At 43.5% G+C, this 23,261-nt stretch overlaps 3 protein-coding genes across 10 annotated transcripts in view; 1 reads left to right on the plus strand and 2 right to left on the minus strand.

The window, feature by feature from the left end:
• The window catches only part of LOC120816195 (receptor-type tyrosine-protein phosphatase mu), a 122,925-nt gene extending 121,072 nt beyond the window's left edge, over positions 1 to 1,853 (minus strand). For all 8 annotated transcript variants that reach the window (XM_078099378.1, XM_078099377.1, XM_078099376.1 and 5 more), the window contains exon 1: positions 1,465 to 1,853. In XM_078099378.1, coding sequence (XP_077955504.1) covers positions 1,465 to 1,537 — 73 coding nt within the window. In that variant the 5' untranslated portion in view covers positions 1,538 to 1,853. The remainder of the gene's footprint in view (positions 1 to 1,464) is intronic.
• A 4,697-nt stretch (positions 1,854 to 6,550) lies between these two features.
• LOC120816200 (uncharacterized) lies at positions 6,551 to 9,730 on the minus strand. Its single transcript, XM_040171661.2, has one exon. The coding sequence runs from the start codon at positions 7,722 to 7,724 to the stop codon at positions 6,825 to 6,827; it is 900 nt and encodes a 299-aa protein (XP_040027595.1). The 5' UTR covers positions 7,725 to 9,730; the 3' UTR covers positions 6,551 to 6,824.
• Positions 8,566 to 22,752, plus strand: rheb (Ras homolog, mTORC1 binding). The gene is made up of 9 exons (XM_040170948.2): positions 8,566 to 8,641; positions 15,622 to 17,146; positions 17,929 to 18,000; positions 19,801 to 19,868; positions 20,114 to 20,196; positions 20,285 to 20,341; positions 20,434 to 20,481; positions 20,672 to 20,753; positions 21,923 to 22,752. Exons 2-9 carry the CDS (start codon positions 17,095 to 17,097, stop codon positions 22,013 to 22,015), a joined length of 555 nt encoding a protein of 184 aa, XP_040026882.1. The 5' UTR covers positions 8,566 to 8,641; positions 15,622 to 17,094; the 3' UTR covers positions 22,016 to 22,752.
• The last annotated feature ends 509 nt before the right edge of the window (positions 22,753 to 23,261 follow it).

Genomic DNA, 23,261 nt, shown 5'->3' on the forward strand with positions numbered 1-23,261 from the left:
GCACACACACACACAGACACGCACACATTGCTTCCTCAGAGTCTAAGCAGGTAGAGAATGGAAATAAATAAATATGGGGCCCCATTATAACACGTTAACTGTTTTGGCAGTATGCACCTCCATTAGACCGGACATTCATTGTCTCTATATTGATTGGCATGAATATGGGCTAATGCACCTTTTTCCTCATAGATAATGCCATTGTGGAGATAAAAGAATGATCCCTGCAGGGGCTAAATTAGACTCTGAATATCGAGTCCCCCTGGGCAATGTTCTACCATTACAATAAAAAGCTCTAGGAATTTAAATAAGTCTTATCATTGTACCATGGCAGTGCACTTTTTATTTCTCCATGGCGGTGAATATATACATGCAGCACGTATGAATTAATGAGTTATGCCATTAATTCAAGTAGGAGGGTCGTGTTTGTAACTGCAGTACGTGGGGGAGGCCCAGGTCATCAATCGAAAGATAAAACAACAAATCCAAATTTGGAGACAAACTTGAAAAAATGAGACGAAGTAAAAAACTTTGCAGAGAAAAGCAAAAGCATGCAGAGTGCATGCATGGGAAACAGTTATATTCAAATATATACTTTTAACCGGTTCATTTAATTGAAATAACAGTACAGTAAGTGCACATTGGATAGTTTTTTCTTAACTTGAGATGAAAACACTGGGAAGGGTGTTGGGGAGTGTGTGTGTGTGTGTGTGGGGGGCGGGGGGTCTGCTCACCAAATATAATTCATATTTTAGACTTTTATCTCCACGACAAAGTGTCAACATGCTCACCGGGACGTCGTGGATTAAGTTCAGTCTTTGAACAACGACGGTTCAAGGCTCGTTCGGCTAATCGCCTCTCCGCGCGCGCACACGACCAACGGCGCACACGCAGTGACACCTCGGTGCGTGAATCCCTTGAGGTTAATCACATTAGACAGCAACTTATCGAGACAAAGTTAGACACAAACATTAAACTCCTTCAACTCGTGCTCGTGAGTATGGAGCCGGGGGGGCTGACCCGCGGTGCCCGCCGTGGCGCACCTGCTCGTTGCGCAAAAAGCGGCACCAAAGGTGAGAGAGAACAAACTGCCGCTGCGGGTGAAAAGGCGGCGTTGTTGCGCCAAAGTGGCACAAACGGGAGAACAATTAAAGGTTTTATGCTCATTTCTTTCTGTAGAATTGAGACCCCCCCAGTGACGTGCGTTACTTTCCCGCTGGCACACATGCTCGCATCCACGCCACACGCACTGGACACATTTCTTTCTTTCTTTTTTTACATTTGATCAAATAAATTTCACCGCACAATTACAGGTCAAATTGCCTGCAAACCCTTCTGACCAAATATTGCGCAAACTGACTTTAAGTGCCTTCCCCCTTCACTTCGTCTCGCAGATGGAAGCGTGGAAAGCACCACTGCGCGTATGTTCTGTGCGCGCAGACGTTTCCAAGTAATCCTCCTTACCTTTAAAAACTTCCCCTCGTGCCGACAGCAGCAAGGTAATCGCAGCAAACAAGCAATTGATAACTTTATCCATTGCGACAGCGCCGCCGTAGCGTCAAAAACCTCCCCCCCGCAGCCGCGGGGTTCACTGGCAACTCTTCTTTCTTTATGGCAACTTGAATCCTACGCACACTTTTAGGAGTGTCTGATCTAAAGTGTCTTCTCTCTGTCCCCTGGCGTGCTGTCCGGGTGTGCGAGAGGGACACTGTCACCGACACGGCTGCTCCTTGCCGGGCTTGCTCCACACTTGGAGGGAGGAATGGGAGTGAGTCTTGATTCCGGAATTACGCGTGGAGTGAGAGGTCCGGCGTGCTCCGCGGGAGCAGCGGCTGTGCGCGCGCGGTGTGTGTGTGTCCGATAGAGGGCGCGCGTGAGAGACCTGCGGAGGGAAGATGGTACTCCAGAACCCCCCCCCCCCCCACACACACACACACACACACACACACACACCTTCTCAGCATCCTGTGACTGGTGGCGTTCATGTGGACCAGGTGGAGAAGTTTGGTCGGGGCCATTTAAGAGGCTTCTGTTTTCTATTTGACCAAGTCAGACATCATTAATTTAAGGTGGGAATACAGAATGAATGTCAATGATAGATCTTAGAACATATTTAGATTATAACAAAGTCTAACATTAACTAACAGCATTATTGTTACATGGTTATTTTCTAATGAAGCACACTATTCTGCACAATATGTAGAACACAAGAAAATTGCCATGGGCCATTAGTAGTTTATCTTACCAAATAAAATAAAATAAATTACTCATTTTTTGTTGTCAGAAAGTAGTACAAAGACAAAGACATGTTGCTGCATTATATTATCTTACATCGTGATGTCATCTGAGTTGGAGGTCACTCAGCCCATGCGTGATCCAAATCCCTATTGTATGTGTTATGACAGAACTCCGGAAAACAATCATTATTTGAATTTACTAATCGTGTAAAGGTGCAGTATTAAATAAAAGTAATGCGTCAACATATGTAGCAGAATTTGAAAGAGTGTTTGTCAGTTCAGGATTGAGTTTAACAGGAATCAGGAAACATTTATTGCCATAATATGTCAGACATACAAGGAATTTGACTTGGTGGTTGATGCGTAACAGCAGACAGTATGACAATGGACGACAAGACAACAGTGCACGAGGAATGAAATAAAATATAATGCTGTGGGTTATTAGTATAAGGCTATGTGTTAGTTTAACAATAAAGGAATGCAAGTTAAAGTTAAAAAATAAAGTGCATAATAATCTATTGAACTATGAACTAGGGGAATGTCCCGTCATATGGAATAAAACAGCATTAGAACCCAAATGTGTGTCTTCGATGAAGATCACATTCTATGATGCTCAACTTGACCCCTAAATTGATATTTCCTCAAAATCTTTTCACAAGGTGAACAAGGTGTCCCAGCTGGATTAAGAATCCAGCTGGGACACCTTGTTCACCTTGTGCGTCCTTTCTGATTCAAATTCTTGCAATGATCTGATTAGAGGAAAACAGAGGCCAACCTTCAAGACGTGTTATAAAAAAGCCACGTGCTCTCACACACACACACATTTATTTCAGCTCCGATGAACCAATAACAATACCTTACTTTGATTTATGCAAAAATGTGTTACAATTTAGTCTAATCTGAGACGGCAGAGGCAAACAACTGGAGGGTTTTCTCAGAACAATGTCGGACAAAGGGACGGAAAACCAACTAATGACAAAGTCAACCAATGTCATTCCGCCGTTGTTCTAGCATGTACAAACACGTGGTGGTTTCACTTGCACCAGCACTTTCCATTGCTCATTAAAATTTGGCCAAATTGAACTGGGTCTACATTTAGCCTTGGAAACGACCTTGTATTTATGGCCGCAGTTGTTGTTCTTCACAAATTTACGAAACAATGGCTGAAGCGTTTCATAGAAGCGCCACATGTTTTTTGTTCGTGGGTTTTAGGTATTGTCTCGGCTGCGACAGTTGCTGCCAGGAATGCATGAATACCAGTCTGAGCCGAGCTGTCATGGGAATTCACGAGAATGTAAACTCCTCCGATTGGGTGGAGAACTGAATGGATAGCATCATTGTTTGCACTCCCCAATGTAGAGAGAGAGAGAGAGAGAGAGAGAGAGAGAGAGAGAGTATTTGTGAGTATGTGATTGAAGGCTGTGTTTTAGGTTCTTCATAGACACAGCCCCTAAATCCTGTTCACCAAATTGGCTCATATCTTATCTCATCAGCACCAGCCTTTGTCTTCCTTTGTATTGATTTCAAACTGTATTTAGCTTAGAAGTGGATGATCAAATAATCAATGTTGCTGTTTTCGTCAGGTTTAGAGGTTTGTACAACTGCCACTTGGACGAGCTGAAGCTGGACACTTAGGACTCAGACTTTTGTCTGCTTCAAACATATATATCCATTATTTTTAGCTAACCATTTCAACCATTTATCCATTACTTCTGCTTACCTTTCCAACCGTGTATCCTTTGCTTAGATAACCATTTACTTTCCCTACTGCTTGTTAGCTTCTGTTCGAGCCTCATCATCCCAACATGTGGTTTTCAGTTGGCTCAATATGTTGTTAGTTGATTCTTCAAACAAATCATGATTTCCACTTTTGTGAAAGTAATCGAGCCGCCGAAGTGCCCTTGTTTTGGAATCAATAACAACTTCATCTGTGAGGACGGAAACAAGTCTGTGCAATGTACCTCCGACTTGACTTTTTTTCTGCCTGGTAACCTTTCACACGCTTAGGCCGCTTTCATCGCGCTCTCAAAGCGAGGTACCGCGGGGCTTTGACATCTCACTGATTGGACAGGAGGGGAGTTGCTTCAAAATGTACAAAAGACGAGGATCAAAGGATTCCATAGCTAGGCCTCAAGGTTAAAAAGATGCCACACCGTTTCAGCGTATCACTGAAACTGTGTTTTCCCAACAACACACGCTGTGCTGTCGAATAAGGGGACGTTGACGTTTCACTGTCAACATCAACAATCCTGTCAGCCTTCGGAAAATCTGTTCTCACAGATATCTCTCTCCACGGGAACACTTTGAATCAATTGAACACAAGAACAGTGAGCTACATAGCAAGTTGTGGTAATTGGCATAAGTGGCAGTATAGTGCTGCTTGTCAATAATGAAAATCACCTCATCCTGCGTGAGGAGTCTCAGCGGGACTGAATAAATCACAGAACTTGTCCCCGAAAAAAAGTGTTATTAAGCTTCTCCTCATGTGGCCGCCAAACAACAGTGATTTTAACGATTAGATCCAATCTGATTATTCCGTGCCTCGATTGTCAAAAGTTCAAAATGAGGTTGATTAGCCGTCCTTCATTACGGGAAGTCACTGCCGGTGATGCTAAACTGTTTTTCTAAGCTTTGGACTATTAATGCAGAAAAAACCTTTGAATGAAGAACAAGGGTGTCAATCTGTGCTCGTCCAGTTGCTTTATTTTGCACACTGTCTCATTATAAAGTAAAGTTATCGGAGCACGGAGCAATTAAATAGCTTTGTAAAATCCTACAAAGCCTGCTAAGTGCAGTCATGGGTGATCCCGGGTGTACAGCTGACCGCTAGTGAGGGAGAATCCTTTAGTGGAATGAGGGGGGGTCGGCAGACTGCAAGGCTTCGTTTTAAGTCATTGTCAAAAGTTTGTGTTTACTTTCAAAAGTGGTTCCCTGACCCTTTGATTATGAATATATATATATATATATACATATATACTACATATATGTACACATACATTATTACTAAAATAGTAACACCACCACAGAACACCTGAATTCAGGTCATCTGACTCACATTGATGCATTACCTTTAGAGGGGCTTTATTTGACAGCATGTCCCATGATCACTATCTAGGACAAAGACTTATTCAGGAGGCCTTCATCCATCATGAATGCATGGGTTGTTGATACGTGTGTGTGAATGCGTGTCTGTGTGTGCGTGCCTAAGTGAGAGAGAGAGAGAGAGAGAGAGAGAGAGAGAGCATTCACTTTGACTAAAGTAGTAACAGGTACACACCAACAGAGGTCCCCTTTCTGCAGCGCCTCCACTCCTCACTGTGAGCAGTCAGAACTGTTTATGACAAAGCTAAATATTTTGATATTTAAACCAAAGTACATTTTGACACCAAGTCTACACCCGCTCAGTTTAATTTAAAGCAGCAGTCCTGGTGGTATAATAACAGAACAGAGGTACACACTTACATTTAACCAGGCATACCCGTCACATAGTCAAGCTGCCCTTCTGCAGAAGAAAAATCACTACAAGCATCTCATTCTTGGTTGACGGGGTAGAAGTGTACAGTGCTTTGGATTAAAACGTGTTTTTGATGCTGCAGTATGTGATACTTAAAATTAAGAAAAGATGAGGAACCATTTTTCATCCTATTGTTTCAATTACGTGTTTCCTTGCTGATCTACGAGACAAATATTAATCAATTGTTGTGCTTATTTTTTCTTTAAGTACATTTGGTAATTGCTAATCAAAATTAGCAATACCTGCACATGTGTAAGAAATAATCAAAAATGTCCAAGCTACCTGAGCTTTAAAAACATTGATTGTTTTAAAAAAAAAAAAGTTTTTAATTGAATTGAATAATTTGTTCCACAGTAGTCCCCGCTTTTAGAGAAACAATTTTCAATCAAGTTTTTTTTTTTTTTTTCATCGCTTCAAATGCTTTGTGTGACACCCGACAGCCTCAGAGGAGCCGTCGCCCCACACGGCACTGCTCTGATCTGATGGAGTGGAACAACTATTAATCAGATTTTAAGTCCCAGTTGTGTTGTGTTTTATTATTTTGCAGATCTTAAGCCCCCCCCCCCCCCCCCTCCTTCATTCTTTCCACTGACTTTACACACCGGATCCCCATGACCTGAATTCAACAAAGCGGCTGGTGATGTGCAACCGAATTTACCCCCCATGCTCCCTCTCTGCCAGAGGCCAAACCAGATCAACTGACCGGTAATCAGCCCCCAAATGTAGATCTGTGTGAGCCAAGTGACTTGTCCTGAACCCTTTGCTGTAGATTAACAAATGTTTACACATGACACAGAGGTTACTTTAATTAGTTTTTAATTTAACCCAGCTTTCACATTACACATTAAAAAAACAAACAGGAAATCACAGTACCAATGAGTGCTGGTAATCATTTTTGTTGACTGATGGTATCTTAATACGATAATGCCTTTCAGGGCGAAAGACATGGCTCACAGCATGACTGCCACGTGCCGACTGGTGCCAACATCCCATTAGGACTCTTTTAGATGCAGACTCACGCATGTACACACACACACACACTCACACACAAATGCACACACAGCAGGAGTCCCTCACGTGGGCTTGAGGTAGTTATAGAGGGCACTGAGTCCCCCTTGCAGCACCTCCTGGATAGGCTTGAGGAGGGGGTTGTGGATGATATGAAGGCCTTTATCCATTGGGTGGCAGGCCAACCTGCCGAGCCTGCTCAGTAGGTACATTTCCATCGGCACATTTTGCAGATCATTGAAGTCAACATTGAGAAGTTCTAAAGACTCCATGAAGCACAGCGTCTTAGGCAGTGAGTGGATACTGTTTCCCTCCACGATGAGGATCTTCAGGTTAACCAAATCCTGGATCTGGTCCGCAATGGTCTCCAGACGGTTGCAAGCCAGATGGAGGAAAACCAGGCCCTTCATGCTGTAGACGCAGGCGGGGATGTGTGTGATGCGGTTGTGGCTGAGATTGAGTTTGGTCAGGTTGCGCATGGCCGCCAGGCTGCCGGGGAGGCCCGTGATCTGGTTGTTGGCCAGACTGAGCACCTCCAGGCAGGTACAGGAGCCGAGCTCCTCTGGGACCTCGCTCAGGCGGTTGCGGCAGGCGAAAAGCACGCGCAGCTTCTTCAGGAGGCTGATCTCCGCCGGGAGGCTGGACAGGTTGTTACCCCACAAGTTCAAGATCACCAGATTGTCCAAAGCGCCCAGAGCAGGGGGCAGAGAGCACAGGCAATTCATGGACAAGTTTAGCTTTTGCAGCTCTCGCAGCTCCCAAAGCTCAGAAGGGGTTTGATCGAGGGCCCGCATGGCCAGGCTGAGGGTGCTGTAGCCAAAGTGCACCGTGGTGTTTCTACGGATTCTCTCGGCAGCCGAGGAAAGGCTGGGCTGGTCGTCTCTCCCGGATCCCTTCCCGCTTTGACCGGCACTTCCGTCGTTCAGCTCCTTGCTGGAGAAACTGCGAGATTGCCTCGCGCCCATCGTGATTCTGTCAACCTATAGCGAGATGTTAGCCTGCAGTTAGCTGATCACCAACAACAAGAAGACCACTATGGCCGATGGCTGCTGATGGATCTCCAACGTTCTTGAAACGGCCACGCAGAGCATGATCAGTCCCACGCGTTGTCGCCGACGTGCTGACGGTTTAGCCGAATCCTGACTGCGTTTTATCTCCTCGAGAAGACTCGCAGGTTGCTGTGTTTTGAGCGCTGTGGGGGCTCGTGGTCTGCCTCTGCCGGACCAACTGCCTGTCTTACTGGATTTCATACCCCAGCTGGTCCTGTCACTTTGCATGTCCGCAGATAGCCCCCTGCTCCCCTCCCACTACTGCGGGGCCGAGCCGGGGATAGGATGCGGGGTGAGCTCAATCAGACGACGTCATTGGCGCAATCACACGACGTACCGCACGGAAATACACAGCCGCTCACGTGGTGCACATTATACTGTTAACTACACCTGTTGTGTTCTCTATGTGTATTGCATCGTGCAGCTAAAATAATTGAGATATTTGAAATACCAGGGCTGGCCAACCCTAATCTTTCCATTCTTTTTTCGCGTGGTGTCGGTCGCTGATCTCTTGAATGTGGCACCAAGCCGGCAGCCGTTAAAACACTGAATCATCTCTCAAAAAAGCCACAGTTCTTAAAGGTATTAGTGGAACTATATGCAGAGACATGTGCTAGTATAATCTCAAGTGCAAAAGGACATGGAACATTCCGTTGTGTTCCTAGAAAACTCTGCTGCTATTTCAAATCTTATTCATGTGGCGCCGAGAGGACAGTCTCTCTTTGTGTACACGTGTTCACTGTAGAGCATTTGCATTTTTGAACTTGTCTTTGCCCGAAGCAACTTGCACACTGAGGCGAAAAGTTCTTCACGCTTGTTTTCTGAAGAGTTTTGTAAGTACCTGAATGCTTTTTGCTTGTCATTTTAAAATGTAAAATATCATTTTAGAACATAAGATTACTACCGTGTGCGTTTGCCTGATCAGGCCACAGCCATGCAGGCGGTGGAAATATCCCATCATGCATCTGTTCAGAGGCAGAGACATCTGGACAAATACATTCACACCCACAGTACCACAGGGAGTATTTCCATTTCCTGCTACTTTATACACCTATTACACTGTGATTCAGAGCATGATATTGTCTTGTGTCAATTGAAGCAGACTCATCCCAAATGGTTGACTCCATCTCAGCATTAAACTTGCAACGTTCAGGACAGATATACAACAGCTAATGGCATGTTGAACCAATGCTACGCCTTTTTAAAACTGTTTTTAAGATAGATTTAGTGAGGTATGTCAATATTAACAGCAACGTTGATGTTGTTTCATTAAAATACTAAAGTATTATCGTTATCATTGTGCTCCCTCCACCAGTGTCCATTTGAACAATAGGAGGATAACCGCGGTATCTGGAGGAAAACTTAGCAGCCTGCACATTGTAGAGCCCAAGCCAGCCTGTTTTGAAGTAATGTCCCTCCTTGTGTGAGGCAACAGCGCTGAACACGCACAGAAGTCAAGTTGTTTTTAGCTCCACTTTAAAAATGGGTTTGCAAAGAGTTTTACAATCATGTTACGCATTCTACCCTTACGGGTTGAATTCAGATAAAGCAAAAAGAAAACTGATAGACGTACGACAGAGCAACAGAGGACGAACCACCCTTGCAGCATAGATAGACATTTAATAGACATGTACACCGTGTACAGTACAGAGTGTACACTTAGCTCCTCTGCCATACTGCTAGTACTGTGCACTGTAACACGATTCAACCCTGTTAACATGATAATCCTTTATTTTGATTGTTACAGTCATACCTTGATACTCTACTTTCACTTTTGTATTCCCCTCTATGGTATGTTTTATTTGGTCTGTTCATTGGGATTGTTGACGTTAGTTTCTCAAAATCAACAATGTACTTCAAATTTATTTTTATGGCACCGATTGTTTTTTAAAGGGGTGTCAGTCAAGCAAGATTTTTACGATGCGCAGTAAACAACATATATAGACTGCATGTTATCAGTGTAAATGGGAACTTGGAATTGATCCATTTTCCTGGACAGAATCATAAAGTCTGACCAGGACTTGGAGTGGCCTTAGTCATCGTTCTTCTCCCAGCCCAGTAATCAAAGTACCTGGATGACAGTTAGCAGTGATATCCAGCTCTGGGGACTCGGTGGCTCCGCTCTGAGCACGGCTACATCAGCACTTATGAATGACGGGTTGAATTGGTCACCGGAGGGGTCGGGCTGTTGGGGTTGCATTGCCGATTCCGGCAGCTGCTTGTGCAGCATGTCTCTTTGGACAGATTGCATTGAATGTTGACACATTCATATCTAACTTTGTGTGGAAACTGTCTTCTAGCTGACACTTTATCACAGTCACAACCCCGAGAATGTGCAGTTCTCGTGTATATGTGTGCTGCGCCTAATTTCACAAACAGCAGGAATGCTGTATCCTGCCATCCTCTATTTATATGAAAAATGACACCTCAGCTGTAACCATTAGAGCCCTCCCCCCCAGTGCAAACACATCCCCACAGTGGCAACATGAGGCTCAGAACACATGCTGTCAAACATGCAGTAAACTCCTGGCTTCGTATGCATATCAATCTTTGCGGCTTAATTGTAGCACTGCAAAGAAAAGCTAAGATGGCTTGACGGATGGAGGTGGGATGGAAGCTGGATGGGTCGTGGATGAATGGACGGAGTGAATAATGCTCATTTCTGTGATGGAGAGATGTCATCATGACATACTTCCCCATAACACACCGTCACCTAGCACTCCGTCGTAATCCTGTGAGGCATACATCTTCATTTGGTGCTGCTTTTTTATCCCGGGCATGTTTTTTTTTTTTGTTCTCCAAATGAATCTTACTTTCTACCGGAGGAACAGATGTGCGGAAACAGCTTGAGCTTTGATTTACAAGGAAATAGGATTCACCAATCCTATCGGTTTCACGACACCTCCATACAGAGTCCCATTAGAACCAAATGAGGATGAGTTATTCACTCTGAGAACAGTTACACCCTCCAGTCCTCAGGGTGAAAAAAATGGTCTCATTTGAGAAAGCTCATCTGCTTATGTGGCACTATAATGACTCTGGATGAGCTACCTTTAGAGACCCAGGTTCAAGATATATACCATTATCACTTGCTCATTACTGTGGAGGCTCCCAGGGCTGACACATGATATATGGCCCCGCTGCCACCAAATCTGCCCGTAGGTGTCTCTCCACTGTTGAAATGTAAGGAGTACCTGCCAAGACCTGAGGCTCTGTCGACTCCATATTGCAGACCTGCTCCCTGAAGCCAGCACTCATATTGAAGAATATGTTCCCTCCTCAGACAAAAAGCAAGACAGGATTAGATCCAAGAGACAAGAAAGATGCATTTTGCAAGCTTATTGAGTATTCCAGACCAAATTAGTGCCATGAAATGAGACAGAGCATGCGAATGGGGTGGATGACGAGCCACCTGAGAAGATAATCGTCTATTATTCAGCAGGTGCAGATGTGAATATTCACACCACTGGACACTTTCCACTTTCCTTTTGTGCACGCGCGCGCATCCCCCTGGCTAATGGAGCCTGCGGAAGCAGCCCTGTATTTTAGTCAAAAATTGAGGACATGTCAAAAATTTGATTTGCCATCTGGAAATTGGCTGCAACAGTGCTGGGCCCAGATCTGCAGGTGACACAAAGGATCTACTTAGCAATGCAAATTAGTGGGGAGGAAATCTGAGGGAGTGTCCAACAAGTCAGTTTGGAGACTGAACACGAGGCCAAGAACATTTCACTGGGGTTGCCTCTGGCTGTTTGTGCAAACTGTCGCTATGGTAATGACTATTAATCAAGGCAGTCTTATTAAATTCAAGCCTACCGTGAAGACACATTGGTGCTAAAAGCACAAACACAAATACATGACCATTCTGCAGTATTTTTCACCTCCGTATTAACTAACTCAAGCACCTCCGCTGAGTATCTGGTAATCTCCTAATTTCTCTCCCCAGGCCACAGGCCAGGTATCTGTAGTTAGATCTGCAGCGAAGCAGCCAGATTCATCTTCAGATAAACTGGGACAACATGACGAATAGACAATAAAGGCACCCGGGGGAGAGAGCTATCCGGGTTAACTCCGCCGCATAAAGACACTATTTGTGATGATGGCTGGAATCAACGGGGAAGTGCAGTGAGCAAAGCTGCGCTCCAAAGTGACCAAATCAAGTCCCGACTTTGCTGATGCAGCAGATGGGGCGTACGAACCAATTGTGGCTGTGACAACAACCGGCATGGGTGATGAAGTACCAGCGAGCAGTCTATCTGGGTCTCACCTGCTCACTGCTTCTCCAACAGGCCACTGAGTGTCGGCCAGAAACAGTTGGTACAGCGAGCGCAGTCGCAGAGGAATCATGATGAGACAAGCCGTCAATGCTTTGGGACGCCAACGAGGTCCATCGATTTGTATGAGCCTGACCTCGTCACTCCCTGAAAGCTCAGCAGAGGCCGAGGAGGGAGAGCAATGAGCAATGTAAAACAATCAGAATCAGAATATATGTGAGTGTTTTTCTTAATGTACACAACAAGTGCATTGGTGTGGCGTGCACAGGGTGCTGCGGGGAGAGCGGAGGGATTCATCTCCCAGGTCACACGTTCAGATCTACGCTGACAGTGACAATATTTACATGTTGAAAAACTATACTTAGAGGCAAAAAAATTCAAAGATACAGATAGACTGAATGATTCGTGTCCCAGATTTTTCCTGACCTGGATAATGTTAAGTGTTGATCATGGTGTCAGCCTGCCGAAAGAAACTGATATTGCGTCTGGCTGTTTTTCCGTACATTGCTCTGTAGCGCCTACCAGAGGGAAGAAGCCGAGTCCAACATTTTGGACTCGGTTTTCAGTCGAATTCATTTTTCCTTTGGTTGTATTTCCAACAAATTATTTATGTGTTTCTTATTTTACATGGCTGAGTGTCCAAATGTGACCTCACTATAAAATGTTTGGAACATAGTCCCAAAAGTCCAGACAGCCACGCTCTACAGATCGTACACTCGGTTTGTGGCTCGGGTTCTTACGTGATGCACCGCCAGCCAACGGAGTCTGGGACTGACTTGGCAGCAACGCCATTGTTACTTCAAAAAGCCATCTTGAAGTATTCTGGTTCCAGACCACTGCATCGCTGCCCATATGTTGACGTGAGTGACAATGATGGAAAATACCAACGAGCTTAAGCGGTGTGTCAGGTGTGTTGGAGGCACTCATATTTGGACCACAAGCGGCCGCACGCTTTCAGCGCGAATTGCATCACTGAGGACCTTTTCAGCTCATGTCACCAAAACCCGAAACAATGGGATCTGACTAGCTCTGTTCCAGAAATTAGGATGCGTGCCAGGCCGTCACTGCCAGCAAGACATTAATGTTTCATGTGTGGCTGATATGGTAATCATTGGATCCCTACAATGACACCTTGTGAGAGTTGGATAACGATGGCTGTCTTTCAGGCCTGTGGGACTCTGGACTCGGTCCAACAGCTGAGGCACAGCCTGAACTGTGAATGTGCCAGTTAAAAGGGCTGCAACGCACCCAGCAGGTAGAAAAAGTCTCAGAAATTAGAGAAATGAAAGTGCAACGGGTGTCCTCGAGCTATAATGCAGACACGCAGCCTCCCTTTGTGGCATTTGTGGCACACAAATGCACTCCTCTGGGTTAAATATGCATTGGGTTTCACGAGGTTCCGCGAGTGGGTCCAGGTGCCCGTTGGTGGCACGGACCCAGCTGGAGGATGTGGTTGACTCGCTCCACTGGCGCTCGGGCTGGCATACTAACAGAGCCAGGGGTGCTTTCACAGCGAGTTGAAAGAGGCTGGCGCCGGAGCCTCGCGCCCAGGGTTCAGAAACACGAGCTCCAGCTGCATGTCCGCTAGCTCGCGTAGCCGAAGAAATGGGAGGCTGCAGAGCTCAAGTGAATGTTTTTTTAAAAGTGCAACGTGGCAAAAATAAACATTCGCCATCGACCGTCTCGCGAGATTCTGTGAAATTAATTGCTGGGGTGGAAAAAAAAAGAAGAATTTTCCAATCACAAGAGACGGACGCGACAAAAGGCCGACATGTTGAGAAGAGCTTAATGTATTACTTCTCTGAGGCACGTGTAAGCCTTTTATTAATATAAAACGATCTTGTCAGACACCTGTTGTTGTTGTTGCGAGGGGGAAGGGGGGGGGGGCATTTATTGCTGGCCCGGTCAGCACAGTATAATCCCTGTCTCACACACGGCTGTATCTCACCACCTATTCTTGGTCATCATCATTTCTTGAGTGCTTGTGTGAGTGACCGTGAGTGTGTGTGTGTGTGTGTGTGGGGGGGGGGGGGGGGGGAGAGGGTTTCCAGTGATTGCAGGCACCCTTCAGCCATTTCAGTTGAGCTATTTTCTTTTTTTTTTCTTCCATTTTTGACACCCAATGTCACGCAGAACAAATCGCCTATTGCTGACACCAGTGATTTCTTGTCTCCAGCACTGAGAAGCGTGTGTGGAGGCAAAACAGTTGGGTCTTAGAGACGGGGAGTCGGACATTTCTGTGATTAGGTGGTAATAGCCCAGGACGTGACCGGGAAACAGGGGACCTCATTGGTCACATGCCATGGAAAGCTGCGCACCCTTGGATCTATGGGCTATTTTTGAGACAGTATATAACCACCTCAAGAGTTTGGCTCCAAAAATTGCAATTTAGGCTGAATGGAAAAACTATATGGAAATGTCTGCAAGATTTTGTTTTTTTAACCAAGTGCATCATTTTTATGATTTTGCATGACTCAAACTTGATTGACATACTTGAGTAATATTCGTAGAGTCTGCCTGTGGCTCGACCCACTAATTGAGGCCTATGGTATTGTTGCATGCCTGCGGCTGTTTGCAGGCCACAGTTATATTAAGACCTGGATATTTTAACATCTATAACGCAAAACACTATCAGCTCATAATCAGGGATGTACTGTATTTGTGAGGTTGATGAGGTTCCACTGTTTGATGAACAGTGAAAATGCTTACTCAGTTTGAAACAAATACAAGAAATGGATGGAAATAAACAATAATTATAAGGTGCTGTTTTGGCTGAAATACACAACAGTTTGAGCATTGACACACTTACTCGACTGGCAGTGTGAGTGCCTCCTGTGAGAGTCATCAATGGTGTTATGGGGACATCTACTGGCTAACATAAGATAGATGGATGGATTTATCCTTTATTTATCCACAGAGGGAAATTTGTTTGTGGCAGTGGGTTTACAAAGTAAACAAAATACATTCTGTAATGAAAAATAAAAATCTCTCTCTCTCTCTCTCTCTCTCTCTCTCTCTCTCTATATATATATATATATATATATATATATATATATATATATATATATATATATATATATTCAATTTAAGAAACTTTAATAATAAAGAAAATGCACAAAATCGAAACATCATACAGTGGATGAGAAGCATTTACCGTGAAATAGAAGTTAAAGAACAGCTTTTCTACAGTAAATCTATTTCAATCCTCCTAAATATTGATTTTGTGTTTCTGTGCTCTGAGATCTAGTTCTAGCTCTAGTTATCTCATGATAATAGTTTTTTCTTAATACTTTCAACACGTTTGTGTCTGTTGGTGTTCCAAATATTCAAAAAAATAACACATATTGATAGGAAATATGTGATAATCACACAAACTGCTGTATAAGGGTCCACTTGACACCCGCAAGGAGAAAAATAAATCAACTGTTTTACACAAAATGACTGACACGTCACTGAAGCAAAAGTACAAATACCATATTGGATTATTGTGCACCAACCATGTGATGGGAAATTAAATACATTTTTACTCATCTTGGCAGATTGGAGTGAAAGTATACATGGGGATGAAGGCCGGGAGAAGCAGATGCTGTGTGTGGCTTCGGTACAGAACAAGGGGGCGACCATGTGTGTGGATCATTCCTGGTCAGTAAGGACTTGGTTGTCACTGCTGCTGCTGCACTGTGCCAACTTCCCCTTTCTATCTCCCAGCAAAATGTTATTATTGTCGTTTAAGGTTTTAAATGATTTTCACCACACGAAATATGTCCCAATTTTAGTAAATGTACTAATAACCTCTGTATAATCTTATTCAAGGAACCTACTGGTGTTTTTCTCTGCACCAACAATCTCAAGAGGGTTGATAATGGAGAAGAAAAAGAAAGAAAGACAATTTAAAATTGTATTTTATTATGAGCCTCATATTGCAGTAATTATTTGTTAAATGGAAGTGTGATGACTGAAAAGAAGTATGTTAGGAAATTAGAAATTATGTGTTTCTTCCATTGTCTGCGAAGGCCGGACTTGACAACAAAGTACAAACAGTACAAACAATTCCATCTCCAAGATCTGAAATGAATATGAATGAAAAGAAGTAGCTGTGGTAAAGTTGCCGATGAGCTGGGAGTCGATGGTTAACCTCTAAGTCTGTTAACAGAAAGTAAGTAGCACAAATTAACTTACTGACCTTACGCTACTGACACAGATATAATAAATGAAACTGATTTGTAAAAAGTACTGGTGAAGGGAGATCCCAAGTAGCACATACTGCAAATCAAGAACACCGCAAAGTCATTTATATAAATGTACTTAGTTACTATCCACCACTGTATATACTATTTCTATAGGAAACATTGATGTTTTGTTGATACTGAAAATGTACCTTATAGTGATCTTATAGAGTGATAATGGGAATACTATATACAAACTATGGCAACTTTGTATATTTGTAGTGACTTGTTTTATCTTTAGGAAGGTCGTTACAAAACTACTACAACGTGTAAAACGTAAAATTGATACAAACAGTGACGTCTTAATTGTAGCAGTGACGCCAGTAGCCCTACAGATATGAATGACATTGCACCCAACCACCCAGCACCCTTCAATGCGTGTAGTAGCCAATCACATTCCAGGAAGCGGGCAGGACTACCTGACGGACAGGTCTCTTATCCAATCATATTTTTACAACAGGCCTTGCTTCCCGCCTTCATTCTGCTTGTAGCCAATCAGGACACGGCATTGATTACTCATTCATCACATAGCAAAGGGGAGTGACGCAGTCACAGAGCACCTATAGTTGCTCCATGCTTATTTTTTGTGACATGACCTGAAATAACGTTATTTTTTTTCAAGCCGAGAACGTGAAGACCATAATTATTTTTAAAAAGCGCAAAGAAGAAGGACTCCTGCTGGCATCTGGCTGTATGTCGAAGCTCTCCATCCCTTGAATTTGGATGCCATTCCGGTTGGAGGTTGCGGTGCACCCCGAGGACTAGATGCGATAACCTGCACGAGACATGCCGCAGCCAAAATCACGGAAAATAGCCATCCTCGGGTACAGATCCGTAGGTGAGTCCCGACCGGACAACGCGAAACGGAACCGGTGGGACGGCGTCTTTGGGGCCTCAGCGGCCTTTTCGTGTGAATGCAACGTAACGTCCTCCACGCGAGACATTTACGCCTCCCAAAGCTTATTAGACCTAAATTATAGGAATGATGATGGGGCGCCACCTCTCGCGGTGTTTTTATCACATGAGGCCTCTCGCTTCGGTTTGAATGTATGAATACATATATTTTTTCCTTTGTCCTTACTATACGTTTCCATATGATACCGAAGCTGCGTTAGTGTGTGCCATGCTTTCTGAAGGCCGGAATGACCACAAGGATTTGACGCATTGCTGTGCGCTTAATTCTATATTATCAGAAACCCGCCGGAGCGCACTTTGTATGCGGTGAAAGGATGTGCACGAAGGCAAGATGGCACACGCAGATTCAACCAGCCTAAATAATATATTTTAAATATTCCCACAGATATTTGGATAATATTTATTATTGCATACCCACCATATAAAACCCATGTTATTAATCCCATGGTATTCATATCTGTTTTTGATCATTTTGCAGGTTTTGGTTGGTAACTTTGAGTTTGACTCATATTCTGATGATGATTTTATGCTGTGGTTTTCAGTCATTAATCCCCTTGACTTCTTCAAGATGAATATATCTCGAGCCAAAGTCATTGACTAATCAATATCAATATTTGGTAGTTTTTATTTATAGCTTTCAACATTTGTCATGAGATTCCAATATGTAAAACTTCCCCGTTTACAATATCCCTTTGTGTTTTGCAGGAAAGTCCTCCTTGACAATTCAGTTTGTGGAGGGCCAGTTTGTGGACTCATATGACCCGACAATAGAAAACAGTAAGTGTCGATTTAGCTTGAAATCTTCAGTTTAGTTAGCAGGTGACAGCGTGAACGATACGCACACGCATGAACCAGCTTTAACTGCCTTTAATAGTCCCTCTGCTCTTGACTTTTTTTGACTCTTTATGTATCTGCCTGTTTCACGTGTGAGAAACTCACATTTCTTGACACTTGAATGTGCATTTCTTTTTTCGAAGTATGTGGGACACCTTTCCTGCTGTGATTCATCAGTCAATCAGTTGTAAAGTCACGTTTGGTTGTCAGTTGTTCGACTGTCCAAAATCACAAATTTGTCTTAGAGAGTTTTACCATCAGAACAACCTATGAAACATGTGCTTAGACGTCCCATTATCCTGTGTGCTACCTCATGTGATGAATTTGCTCAGTTGCCATGGAGATTGTTTAGTTATCATCATGTGCCCTAAGGTTGTAGGTCACAATAGGAGTTTTTCATGCAACATTACATTACATTACCGGTCATTTAGCTGACGCTTTTATCCAAAGCGACTTACATTACACTTTAAACCCATGGCGTTTACATTTTTGCCTGGGGAGCAATTAGGGGTTAGGTGTCTCGCTCAGGGACACTTCGACTTGAGACATGGGGCAGCCGGGACTTGAACCACCAACCTTGCGGTTCCCAGCACACCTGCTCTACCCCCTGCGCCACAAACTCCAAGGGTACAACTAACAAATATTTGTATTACAAATAATTATTTGCTTTATGACAGGTTCAAAACTCAAAGTCTTTAATTTAGAAAAGAGGAAATCCTCACATTTGCAAAGCTGTAACTAGAACATCTTTGGCAATTTAGCTGAAAGAATGAAGATTGTTGTTTTTCAATGTGATTTCTCGTTAATTGCTGATTGTTACAGCTCTAATACAGCATCACAATGTCGATGTTGTGTAATTATATAATCTCCTGTTTACATTTAATCATGTTTAACTTAATGATTGGAGGATGGGAGAGGAACTGTTCTTATTATATATCTTTTTTAATTTTTGATGTAAAGTTTGCTAGTTATCATCAATGTTGTCACCTCCAACGTGCATCCCGATGACTCCAAGACATGATGCCCCAGAAAGAAGAAGAATGATAAGTCAGAATTGCTTCCCAGCAGGTCACACATTCCCTGCAGAACAGTGGCCCTTCTGAGGCCCTTCTGAGGCCCTTCTGGGGCCCTTTGGAGAACTCAGCCGCTGTCGCGTTTGGTCAAAGTTCAACCTTGCTTGACATTAGTGCAAAAAGTACAAAAATAGTGAGCTTTGCTTCAATGTGTTTAATGTACATTTGAACAAACGAGATGATTCTTCAAACGCCCACACACACACACACACACACACACACACACATGTTTCCGGACTCTCCAGAGATTTGAGTCTAACATTTACCTGTAGGCTGTTTTTCCTTTTCCCGACATGTTTCCTCACATATAGACCCGCGCTTTCGCCAAAGTGTGTGGTCCGTATCTATAAATAATGCCTGGGTGGTTAACATAAAGTGGAGCGTCAGCGAGATGCTGCAGGCAGCGCAATCCCTCAAGTCCTGTAGATAACGCGACCCATCTCCAGGCAGATATCGACATTCCTGTGCGGGATGAACTCAGTGGTACCAAAATGGATCCGTAAGGAGATCCGCGCACCGAAGACGCACTATCATACTGCATAGAGAAGAAGCTGCTGTACGATCCCTATTTGACAAACGTATCTTTTAAGGAAACGTTTCCCCTCCGTCCTTTGAAATGTTTTATTCCTGATTTCGATTATATCTAACGTGTCTTTTCTTTTGACCGTAGCATTTACTAAAATGATCACAATAAATGGACAAGAGTACCATCTTCAGCTGGTAGACACAGCAGGACAGGTATGCCGATTGATTGATTTTTAAAAATGTGTTACTCGCTCCCAAATCCCAAAGCTCGATTTTTTTTAATCCAGACACTATCTTGATGAGAAAGTAGCTCATGTTTCCCGGTGCTCAGAAATAGCCTATCGGAATTCATAATTGAGGAGGTATTCCCTTTAGTTAGACAGATCTTTTCTTTTATTTCTTCTTTTCCAAACCTGTAAATTAACGTAAAAATGTCTCCTCTGTATTTTCCTCTACAGGATGAGTACTCTATCTTCCCACAGACCTACTCCATAGATATCAACGGTTACATTCTGGTGTATTCCGTTACATCCAATAAAAGGTATACTTTCACTTCCCCCCTTTTCTGTGTGATCAGTTGAAGCTTCGCTGAAATGCCAAACAAGCAACTTTCCCTTCTTGTGTTTCAGCTTTGAAGTTGTACAAGTCATCCATGAAAAACTACTGGACATGGTGGGAAAGGTTCAGTGAGTACGGCTTTGTCTTCTTGCTCTGCTGAAGTAGCTGATGTATTATGCATTAATGACAATGCGCCTCGTCCTTTTTTCCTTGGATGCAGAGTTCCGATTATGCTGGTCGGAAACAAGAACGACCTACATATGGAGCGGTACGTCCCGACATTGGCTTTAATTGTACCATAGGTCCACCATAGGCAGTGGGTACACACAGTCATCAATTAGTCTGTGTGTGTGCAGCTCTGCAAACGTGCCTTGTTCAGTCGAGGCAGAATTGAACTCTGCGGCCTTACTCGGAAATACTGATGTGCTTCATCCTGTGGTTTTCCGTTTCTTCTTTAGAGTGATCAGTTGTGAAGAAGGAAAAGCATTAGCCGAGTCCTGGAACGCTGCCTTCATGGAGTCCTCAGCTAAAGAGAACCAGGTAGGAGATCACACTCAGCAGCGTTTTATATATTTACTTTATATAATAAAGAGTGTTTGCCGTGAATTTGATGAGCCTTTCCTGGAGGCCATCGGGTGCATCTTTGTTCTTACCCTCGTAGAACACATTTGTAACAGAAAACCTTTGAGGGCAATTGGTTTGAAAGAGAGAGATTGTATCAAGTTGCATTGTGGGGAATAAGCAGCTGTTCCGGAGCTTGATCTATACTAGGGACCAAAGGTCAGGATATCTCAGCTTCATGTTGTGCTTTTTCTGCTTATATCTGTCGGTTTCCACCGAGTTTATGGAGGAGCTGCAATAAATCACAGCCACAAATCAGGGCCCGCTTTAAGAATCGCACCATAATAAATCCCCTTTTAAATCCCACAATTTATGGCCAGCGTTTGTCAGCATTACCGATTCAAATCACTTTGCGATCTATAACCGCATACCATGTAAAAATGTAACCGTAACCTCTCCCGCACCGGCATCTCATCATGTTACCCCCCTCCCCCCCACCTACCCTGAGCTGTGAGCTGACGAAGCCGCTCTCCTTCTGCTTCGTATTGTTGCTATTGAAGACCACTCGGCTGCCCTCTCATGGGCTGCGGTCATGTCAGGAGTAACTCCAGGAAAGTGTTTCATTAAAATAAACTCACGGTAAAGTAATCACAGGTGTTGCAAATGGATTTAACGACTTTGTGTCACGTAGAAGGCGAAAAATTAGCCGACTGGTTCCCCTCAGCTCTGCGCAATGTTGTTTTGGATGAATGGCCAATCAGTGATTTTTTCCAGGAACAGCAGGACAGGGATTTTCTGCAGAAAAGCAATAATCTAAACACTCCTGTTACCGATGTTATAGAGACTGCAAATGAAGGCCAATGCTGCTGTGTCTTTTAGACGTGTAAATAACCGTGTTCACTGCCTCCAAGGGGGCCAAAAATATCAACATGTTGCATTTCCCTCATTTCCATTCAGAGAGATTGATTTTTGCAACATAGCTAAATTCCGTAATCGGGAGGTTTTGTTGATCTGCAAACCACAGCGCTTGGCCGTCTTTAAATGCACATAAAAACAACACCTCAAAGTCTGTAAAGCGTTCAAATGTGTTGACTGAGACATGTGACAGTATCCTGTGTGTGTGTGTGTGTGTGTGTGCTTCCTTTCAGACAGCCGTGGAAGTTTTCCGGAGGATGATCCTGGAGGCAGAGAAGATGGACGGCGGCGTGCAGCCAGGAAAGACGTCCTGCTCCATGATGTAGAGCCGCCCAATCAACACACAGGACACTGCACTGGGATATCCCGTTACTTGAAGGCTAGCTGCCAGTTCTCCTCCACCTCCGCTGAGTCCTAAATATCCAACACTGTCTATTTATGGCTCTGATTCCCACTGTTATTTATCAGTATTTCTACACCCCTCCCCCCCCCCCCCCCCGTCATCCTCATTTTTCTTTTGTGTGTTTGATAAAGAGAAGAAAAAAAAAGATTTGTGGCGGTTCCCCTGTCTTCTATTTCCCCATAATCAAACCCTCGTCCATCTCTGTGTTCGGCTCTGATGCCAAACACAGAACTTGTATCAGAAAAAATGTTTCCCCGTGCTCGATTATAACGACTATAGTAACTAAGGCCACAGATTGGCTTGATGCATCTTAGCTTCTACTTACGCAGCTTCCATCTAGGCAACACGTCCTTCTATGTTTTAAATAAGAGATAAGGGAAATGTAATGTGGGCCATGTATGAGCTCTGAAAATAGATAAGTAATCATGGACGTTTCTTCTGATACATCAGCAGCTGTTTGGTCTCTCCCATGAATCCTAATTGACCTCTTTTTCTACTTAATCTCCACGCAGCAGCCACTTCTCTGTCCCTCAGTTGGTTTTCATAGCGGTTACTGTCGGCCCCCTCCCCCCAAAAAAATCTGCATCCATTTTCTAATGTTGAAAATGTTGTACAAATGTTTTTGATTGTAATCATTAAAGCAAAAATTGGTTATGTAAAGAAGGGTCGAGTGTGGATTTTTACCGGCTGATAAGTACGATTTTTGTCCCCTGAGAGGCAGAGCAAGTTTATTTTGTTACCTGTATAACAAATACTGTAGCTGCATGGCTTTATAAGGATAGACCCTGCGTATTGCACAAACTGGATAATGAGCTGAGATTCAGTAAAAAAAAAAAAAGCAATACTCAAATTTTAAAGTGTTGTATTTATTGAAACCTGTTGAATAATAACTAAATGCCATTTTTCCATCTTGTCATTTTGAACCATTAGCGTACCACTAAGGGATGACCTGAGATGTTTAAAAGAGCACACAAGACCTCTAATTTGCATATTGCTGCTACATTAAAGACAAATAAGTATTTATAAAGTATTTTCTTTCAATGAGTTTCACTGCTGTTTGTACTGATATTTTTCCATGATAGAGATTTTGCGCCCCCCTCTTTTTTATCCCCCTACTCTCCGTGTTCGAATATGATGTTGTTACTTGTGTTCCAGTTGAACTTTGAGGT

The sequence above is a fragment of the Gasterosteus aculeatus genome, chromosome 3 (assembly GCF_964276395.1).
Source record: "Gasterosteus aculeatus chromosome 3, fGasAcu3.hap1.1, whole genome shotgun sequence".
NCBI lineage: Eukaryota > Metazoa > Chordata > Actinopteri > Perciformes > Gasterosteidae > Gasterosteus > Gasterosteus aculeatus.

Excerpts from the sequence above, each read along its gene's own strand:
- LOC120816200 (XM_040171661.2), bottom strand. The coding sequence starts at position 7,724 with ATGGGCGCGAGGCAATCTCGCAGTTTCTCCAGCAAGGAGCTGAACGAC.
- rheb (XM_040170948.2), top strand. The coding sequence starts at position 17,095 with ATGCCGCAGCCAAAATCACGGAAAATAGCCATCCTCGGGTACAGATCC. Across the intron at positions 18,001-19,800 it reads TGACCCGACAATAGAAAACA|CATTTACTAAAATGATCACA; the intron begins GTAAGTGTCGAT and ends TTTTGACCGTAG. Across the intron at positions 20,342-20,433 it reads GACATGGTGGGAAAGGTTCA|AGTTCCGATTATGCTGGTCG; the intron begins GTGAGTACGGCT and ends CCTTGGATGCAG.